We start from the raw sequence: 9,208 nt of genomic DNA on the forward strand, positions 1-9,208 counted from the left end.
ACTAGTGGTTGGATTGAACTAGTTGGGTCAACTTTGGCTCATGGAATGTCAAAGTAGCTGAAATCCTGCAGTATGAAAAACAATCAGATTGAGGATGGAGGAATTATAGGATCCTCAATCTAAGGCTTTGCAGTCTATTCTCAGGTTTTCAGTTCTGACAATTGGGTCCATGGTTCAGTAATCCAAGGAACTATTGTCTGTTGCATACCACCGTGGATGTACCATGCCCCAAAACCTCCCAGACTGGACAATCCTAACCGTTCAATTGATTCAATTGGTTCAGAAGTGAAATACAAGGTCTACATTCAACTGAAAAAGAGTCAAGATTAGTGATCGCCCAATCTGAGAGAGTTTTGGTGCATGTTTCATCTATGATGGGATGCAACAGACCAAAGGTGTGGATTACTGAACCATGGGACCCACTTGTCAGAACTGAAACTCCTAGAGTCTGCAAAACCTTATATCCATGATCCTATAATTCCTTGAGGGGGATTGCATATGCATATCAAGAAAACTTTCCAGTTCAGCAGGGAATTTCAAGGAACTTCCTCTTCTTCTTCTTCTTCTTCTTCTTCTTTTTTCAGTTCCTAGTCAGTTTGCATTTTGCACTCAACCAGAAATTGATGTTTTCTTGAAATTTCAGTTGCTGATTTATACTGTACATATACTTGCATGTAAGCCCTGTTCTAATTTTTTTTGCTTGTTTCTTCCGCGGCTGGTTATACTGTGATCTTTTCCTTTGCTCATTCTTCTTTCCTTTCCCTTCAATAATTTTGTATTATTAATTATCTTGAGCTTTATTTCTGTTTGGATCCTTGATTTAAGGTTTGGTATGCTCAGATTTCAGTTCTGACAAATGTGGCCTGTGTTTACCACATCCAGTCTTTGCATTCCCCCGTGGATGGACCATGCCTAGAACTCTCCCAGATTGAAAGATCCTAGACACCCATCTTGGTCCCATTCAGGATGACGGGAATGATTGGAGAATGCCATTGAGGATGACGGTAAGATGGTTAGCTTATCGGAGCCAGTTTCTACGCCGGAGGAAGTCTCAATACTAGGATGAAGGTGCAAGTCTCCGTTTTTGTGTGTGTATTTGTCCAGATTGCAAGATCGACATGTTGTTGTGAATAGTATGGGGTGTGCATCTGCTTGCTGCTGCTTGGAAGATTTAAATTTGCATTCGTGCAGAGGTGAATATAAGTCTACTTTCATTTCTAACTAGTGTGTGTATTTGTCCGGATTGCAAGATCGACATGTTGCTGCTGATTTAAATCGATACTCCCACTAGTTAGAAATGAAAGTAGACTTATATTCACCTCTGCACGAATGCAAATTTAAATCTTCCAAGCAGCAGCAAGCAGATGCACACCCCATACTATTCACAACAACACGTCGATCTTGCAATCCGGACAATTACACTCAATCCGGCAGAAACTCGCCTGTTGGAAATATTTGAACAGGACGTTGAAGTAAGCGAGCCGTTGGAGACCACCAACGCTGCATCCGTGCCATTGACATGGGCACGCTTCGTATCGGATTTCATCTTCTTCTCATCAATGCTTTTCTTCAAACCGCTCGTAAGAATCCTCTTGATGGGAAGGAAAGACTCTGAGAAAGGATCGGTCTCTGGTTCCGAGGAATCATTGTTGGACCTTTCCGAACTGCTTCACTCTTTGGCATCTTTTTATCATTCTTTGAACGATCGACCCATTCGGCTACAGGTTTCTATACATAGAAGGTCATGTTTCATTACCTGCACCAAGTTCTTCATCTATGGTATAGAATTCAAGAAACAATTTTCAGTCCATACCTTCAAAACATTCGAACTTTTACTATCAGAAACAGTCGCAGAGGAGGCAACATCGTCTGCTCCAGCAGAGATAGAATCAACACCGTCGACATTTGATGAATCTTCCGGAACACCATTCACTTGAATGGAGTCTATGCCGTTGTCAACATTCTCATTCTCTTTTCCAATATTCAGGCTTGAACCATCTACCAAAGTGGCTTTCTCTGGAACACCATTTTCATTCTCTGAAGCAACTCCATTTTCAGAATCCATCATCATAGCTAAATCTATCAGCCAAAAATATGGCTGCAGCAACACATTTCTAACATCATTTATTTGGCAAGTTTGCGGAAACATAACAGCAAAATATCTACCATAAAAAGAAGAAGTGAATATCTTGATCTTTTTTTCTTTTTTTTTACCACACACACTCACGATAGTGGAATTTCACCACTTATGTATACTCGAACCCTTGACCGGGTGTTGAAACTCCTAAGAGTCTACCACCCGAGCAAGAGTAAGAAGAAATGAATTTCTTGATCTTAGACTCTACTTCTCTTTTTTTTCTTTTTTTTTTTCTACCTTTTCTTTCCAATTTCTACAACTACACAAGAAATTCAAACCTACTCCCAATGAATCAACCGCCTAATAATCTGCTACCAGACTATAGCCAAGATTTTGCTGGATGACTTTGAAAACATCGAACCCAAAGGGAGGTTCTGGAAAACAATCAGCCCAAATTGCACGTGTTTGCATCCAGGTAGGCATTCCACACAGGTTGGCCCCATCTTCACATGATCTAGACAATTCATCTTATTAAAAAATTTATGACTCCCAATGGTATAAGCGCCTAGTTTATCCCAAGGCTTTTAGCATAGTATTTATGTTCCTATCATTTCGTATCAGACCCAACAAGAGTCCTGTGTATGAGTCCCAGATGGGGCAACAAGTGGAAAAGGCAACTTGGAGCAAAGTGAACGCTGCCACAAGGTGGAAAGGGCTACCTAGACAAGAGTGTGAGTGCCACCACAGAGTGGGCCAATACGGATATTGGCTGTAGAATGCTGTGATATATTATGATCCTCAAGTGTTGAAGGGACTAACTTAACACGCTCAATCAGTCCCACATCCTTTGACATATTGGACCCAATAACAGGCTTTTGGCATATTAGTTATGTTCCTATCATTTAGTATTTAGAGACAATAAGAGTCCCGTGTTCAAGTCCCGGATGGGGAAACCTGTGAAAATTGCAACTTCTGCCTAAGTGAAAGCCACCACAAGGTGGAAAGGGTTGCCTAGACAAGAAGCTAGTGTGAGTACCACCACAGAGTGGGCTCATATGGATGTTGGCTGAGGGGTGTGGCAGTATGTTACGATCCTCAATTGTTGAGGGGCCAAGCTTAATGCGCTCAATCAGTCCCACGTCTTTTGACACGTTGGACCCAGCAGTGGATAGTCGAATGTCCAAAAATCTCCTCTATCTAATAGCCCCCAGTCATCCAATTGTGGCATATATAAACATGTAGCTCCACTTCCCTTCTGGCAACAATTGGGTGGCTAGGAGAGGCCCAAAGAAAAGAAAAACAAAGCAGCAAACACCCACCACGGGTTCCACCAGATGAACAGTCTGGGTCACTGAAAGTCGTCACCTATTAATTGCACTAGAAAGATTGAAATCGCCCAAAATTGAGGCTGTGCATTGTATATTTCCTCGTTACACATATACCACATTACAATAATAGCTTTTTCTGAACAAAAACACTGAAAGAAACAGAAGATTGTCAAGAAACACAGAGATGCAAGGCGATTTTAACCAAACTACATGGATCTACACTCTGATCTCCTAGCCAGAGAAAGTGCAGGAAATCCACAAGAACACCCGAGTTTGTTGTCCTCGGGCCTCTTCACAGCACATGCTCTGACTCTCATGATCAAAACCATCGATCCACTGGGCCACACTCTCGCCAGTCCATGTCTTAAAAAACTGCACTGGTTGTGGACAGTTGTGTGGACCACACCATGGCCCGCAAACAAGCGGCTAAAAAAATGGCCAGCAGCTTACACTCTCCACGCCAAAGTTCGCTAACCGGACAGTCAGGTTCGTCTGATCTTTGCAACTTTTTTGCACAGTGGGCCATCAGCCAAGATGCACATTCAAACGAACGGTTGCCGATCATCAAGGGTGGAGCTGCGTACACTAGAAACAAGAGGACTAGAATTTCCGATAATACCTCGGACTACTGTACCGGTCCTCATCTTATTAAAAAACGAACCAAAACGAACTCCAGTCATCGGATTTCCGTGAAAAACAACCGCAAGAATCAAAGAAAAGCAAAATCTGTACAGATCGGGAACGAGAAAAATAAAAAGAACGCGATTTCGAGAATTCCATTTTACCTTCGAAATAAAAGGCTAGAGGTAGGGCTTGAAGGCGAAATGCTTCAAATAAGTAGCGAATCGATCGAGATATGCGAGGATTTCCATGGATTTGGCGCTTGAAATCTTCTTGCAAGTTCAAGTTCCGAAATTTCTCGCGATCTGAAACCCTAGATTTCTACTCTCTCTCTCTCTCTCTATCTCTGCAGCTTTCAAATACAGTAGCGGTTTGGACAGAGAGAGAGGAGAAAGCCTCATCCGCCAGAAAAGGTTTAAAAATAGGACGGATTTTTGGAACGAGTGCAGAAGCGGGGAAATGCCGCTACCAATACAGAGAAATTTACCACTGTAGATGCCACCTTTTATTCAGCGTCTTTTATGAAACTTCCGAAACCTAACTTACCAACTTAGACCTTATTGGTACGGACAGGGACAAAGTCGATATATAGCTACGAATTATAACCGTAGCAATATGTACTGTAAGGCCTCCCCCCCAAAATCGAACTCGTATGGAGGTTGGCTCGCCGGACTGCGGCCCCTATGGCTACGAATTATAACCGTAGCTATAGGTGCCATAGCCACTTTACCAGCCACTCCCCCACTCCTTTTTTTATATTGTCATATTTTTTTTTTTCTTTTTCAAACGCACTCTGGCCTTGTTTTGTCTGAGCGTTGAGACCAAAATTGAAATATATCTACACCTCAACTAGACTATACCACATGAAACAGTCGAAGTATTGATTTCCAGCATTGAAACCTTTATAAGGCATGCAGTGATGTTTATTTTTCATCTAACATATTCATAAGATCAAAGAGAAATGGATGAAGGAATTAAAAAAAAAAACAAATATCAGCTTGATCTAAAACTTAAGTGGGCCTAAAGAACTTTTCAGCAATAGAAGTTTAGTTCACACTATTTATGTTGGTGTGGACCACTTGATCTTTTAATAGGCTTAATTTTTGGGTTAAAGCTAAAAATTATCAAGTAAAATGGATGAACAAATTGAATAAAATGCATGAACAAAGGTGGACTCCACATAGTTTACTTAGTACGCTTAGGGTACTGAGTTACTCCACATAGTTTACTTAGTACGCTTAGGGTACTAAGTTACTCACTAAGCAATCTGCTTCCAAATGCTCCTTAAACTCTGAGTTGTACGAATGGTTCAAAAGAGATCAAAGTTACATGGCCCCATGATTATGTATTTTTTAATACGAGCTCACTAATGGATGGACGGTTTGGATATAACACATACCTCATGATAAGACTCACAGAACTTGCACCAACCAATCTAGCGGAGCAAACTAGAAATTGAGTGGGGCAAACATAGTAAACTGAAAATTGATCAGGGTAAACTCGAAATTAAACGAGGCAAACTAGAAATTCAGCGGGGTAAACTGAATATTGAGTAGGGCAAACTAAATATTGAGCGGGGCAAACTAGAAATTAAGCGGGGCAAATTGAAAATCGAGCGGGGCAAACTAGAAATTGAGTGGGGCAAACTGAAAATTGAGGGGGGCAAACTAGAAATTGAGCGGAGCAAATTGAAATTTGAGCGAAGCAAACCGAAAATTGAGCGGGACAAACTAGAAATTGAGTAGGGCGAACTAGAAATTGAGCGGGGCAAACCATAAATTAAACAGGGCAAACTACAAATTGAGCAGGGCAAACTGAAAATTAAGAGGGGCAAAGTAGAAATTGAGCGGGACAAACTGAAAATTGAGCGGGGAAAACTACAAATTGAGCGGGGCAAACCACAAATTGAGCAGTGCAAACTCAAAATTGAGCGGGGCAAACTCAAAATTGAGCGGGGCAAACTGAAATTTGTAAAATTATATTTGGTGGACCATAAAATTGTAATCAACAGACCAAATTCACAACGGATGTCATTCACTTGTACACGTATATAAGTAAAATGTCAAGTGTAAATGGTGTATATGGATGAATGTTATAGATAAATGCATGCATCAACGTAGGGCCTACATTTTTAATGGATTTCAAAATCCATGGAAATCCTGCATGAACCATGCATGCATCAGTTTGCTCTGCTCAATTTTCAGTTTGCCTCGCTCAATTTCTAGTTTGTCCCGCTCAATTTTCAGTTTGCCCCACTCAATTTGTAGTTTACCCCGCTCAATTTTCAATTTGCCCCGCTCAATTTGTAGTTTGCCCTGCTTAATTTTTAGTTTGCCTTGCTCAATTTTCAATTTGCCCCGCTCAATTTCTAGTTTGCCCCGCTCAATTTTCAGTTTGCCCCGCTAAATTTTCAGTTTACCCCGCTTAATTTCTAGTTTGTCCCGCTCAATTTTCAAGTTGGCCCGCTCAATTTTCAGTTTACCCCGCTCAATTTTCAGTTTACCCCACTTAATTTCTACTTTGCCCTGCTCGATTTTTGGTTTACCCTGCTCAATTTGTAGTTTGCCCCGCTCAATTTTCAATTTTCCTCGCTCAATTTGTAGTTTGCCCCGATCAATTTCTAGTTTACCCCGCTCAATTTTTAGTTTGCCCCGCTCAATTTTCAGTTTGCCCCGCTTAATTTTTGGTTTGTCCTGCTCAATTTCTAGTTTGCCCCGCTCAATATTCAGTTTGCCCCACTCAATTTCTAGTTTACCCCGCTGAAATTCCAGTTTACCTCGATCAAATTTCAATTTGCTCTGCTCAATTTCCAATTTGCCCTGCTCGATTTCTAGTTTTTCCTGCTGGATTGGCTGGTGCAAGTTCTGTGCATTTTATCATGAGATATGTGTTATATCCAAACCGTCCATCCATTTGGTGAGCTCGTATTAAAGCTTGAGAATAAAAATAAGACAAATCTAACCATCAAGTGGACCACACTGTAAAAAAAGCAGTGGGAGAGTGAACGTCTACTATTGAAACCCTTATAGGGGTTAAAGAAGTTTTGGATCAATATGAAATTTGTTTTTCCTCTTCATTCGGGTTTTGTGACCTTATCAATAGATTGGATAGTAAATAACCATTATGGTGGACCCTAAAATAAACAGTACAGTGGGCCTTAGGAATATTTTAATGGTGGATATCCAATCACTATTGTCTTAGTATGGTGTGGTCCACCTGATATTTGCATTTTTATCATTTTTTGTATAAAGCCCCAAAATGAATGGTAAAAGTGAATGAATAGAATGGATGAAGCAAATACATCATGGTGGGGCCCACATAGCACCGACCATCAGCCAAGGGGCTGATGGCAGGGGAGTAGCTAATCCGCTCTGCTTAGGTAGTGACAGGTTGAGTAGCGAGTTGGCTACTGAAGTGACATCACCAAGTTATGTGGGCCCCACTATAATGTATGTGTTATATCCACACCGTTCATCCATTTTTAGATATAATTTTAGTGTATGAATCAAAGAATGAGGCAAATAAAAATCTGTAATGGACCCCACCAAAGAAAATAGTGGGGAGAGTGATTCAAAAGTTAAAAAAAACATGAAATAAGGTAAAACACAAATATCAGCTTGGTCTAAAACTTTGACCTTTAGAAGTTTTTAATGGTAGGCTTCACTGTCCCACTGTTTTTTGTGCTGGGGTCCACTTGAGATTTAGATTTAACTCTTTTGGATATTGCCCTAAAATGATCTCTCTAAATGGATGAAATGTGTGGATACAAAACATACATCATGGTAGGGCCACGAGCGCCAGCGCTCGTCTTCGCACACCGGCCAATCCGCTTCCGAAAGGAAGGCAGGGGTATTTTGGTACTCAAATGTCGTTCGTACGTCCAACGTCTAAGTTGATAAGTTAAGTTTCGTATGTTAAAAAGCGCTGGACAAAAGGTGGCGTCTACAGTGGTAAATATCTCACCAATATACCGCGAGGTTTGCTATCTGACCAAAATGCCCTTTCTTTTCTTTCATGATTATTTTTTTTTGAGTGCGCCAGGGGTAACGGCCATTAGTGGGCCCAAGTGATGTATTCACTAGATCCGGACCGTCCATCTGATGACTCGTCTTCTGTTACAAGTGCGGCCCAAAAACCATACCAAATAAAAACTCACGTGGGCCACAGAACAGGGACAGATTGAGAGGGGAAGCCTACCCTTAAAATGGGACGCGGATCAGGCCGTGGTGTGTCGAAGTGTTGGCGCTGTGGGGCCAACGTGATTTATGTGTTTTACATTAATGCTGTCCATCCGTTTTGCCCCTCTCACTTTAGGGCATTAACCTAAAAATGAAGCAGATCCGAATCTCAAGTGGACCACACCATAGGAAATGGTGGTGATTGAAAGCCCACCGTTAAAAGCTACCTGGGGCCACAAAAGTTTTTTTTTTATTTATCAGGATGATGTTTGAGTTTTTCATTCATCCAAGTTGGCTTTAAAAAAATAAAATAACGGTGGGCCCTGAAAATGTTTCAACAGTAGGTGTCATTATCCCTACTGTTTGGGTGCGAGTCCTTATCTCAGTAGACTCCAGGGAGTTTCAACACAAGGTCTTGGGTTCGAGTTCGACACCGATAAGGGGTGAAATCCCATAAGGCGCGCGTGGTGTGTGTCAAGTGCTTGTGTAAAAATTAAAAAGACAAAAAGAAAAAGAGAGATCATCCCGGCATTGATATAAAACAAACATTATATGGGCCACAGCGCCCAGCACATCAACACACCACCCACCAAATCCACATCCTTTTATAGGGTGCGCTCTACCACGGCCATAAGTAGGGCACAAGTGATGTATTAATACAATCCGGACTGTCCATCTGATGAGTTGTCTCGTGTTACAGTCAGGGCCCAAAAAATCAGCCAAGACAAAACCTCAGGTAGACCGCAGAATAGGGATAGATTTAGAATCCATAGATGAAGGGTCAAGATAAAATTCGGGCTATTCACCAACTCAAGTGAGCCCGGGTGAGAATCCACGGTGATTGTCCCCTTCCTCCTTTTTCCCTCTGCTGTGGCCCACTAGGATGGGTCGCATCTGATAAACGTCTTATATGTGATGGATACACCACCCACATCTATCCGTTGCCAATGGAAGCTTATGCTGGTACATGCATTATTAAAACTAAATAGGTTCGTTGATGTCCA

The 9,208-nt window shown here is 41.5% G+C and overlaps 1 protein-coding gene across 1 annotated transcript; it reads right to left on the minus strand.

Moving 5' to 3' along the window:
- Positions 1–620: 620 nt before the first annotated feature.
- LOC131233698 (uncharacterized) lies at positions 621–4,408 on the minus strand. Its single transcript, XM_058230486.1, has 3 exons — positions 4,191–4,408; positions 1,814–2,079; positions 621–1,728 (listed from the first exon to the last, which is right to left on the minus strand). Exons 2-3 carry the CDS (start codon positions 2,069–2,071, stop codon positions 1,570–1,572), a joined length of 417 nt encoding a protein of 138 aa, XP_058086469.1. The 5' UTR covers positions 2,072–2,079; positions 4,191–4,408; the 3' UTR covers positions 621–1,569.
- Between the last annotated feature and the right edge of the window lie 4,800 nt (positions 4,409–9,208).

The sequence above is a fragment of the Magnolia sinica genome, chromosome 18 (assembly GCF_029962835.1).
Source record: "Magnolia sinica isolate HGM2019 chromosome 18, MsV1, whole genome shotgun sequence".
Lineage (NCBI taxonomy): Eukaryota > Viridiplantae > Streptophyta > Magnoliopsida > Magnoliales > Magnoliaceae > Magnolia > Magnolia sinica.

Bases quoted from the DNA above. Each gene is read 5' to 3' on its own strand.
- LOC131233698 (XM_058230486.1), bottom strand. From the start codon at position 2,071: ATGATGATGGATTCTGAAAATGGAGTTGCTTCAGAGAATGAAAATGGT. The intron at 1,729-1,813 runs GTATGGACTGAA...TTCTATGTATAG, and splicing joins AAAGTTCGAATGTTTTGAAG to AAACCTGTAGCCGAATGGGT.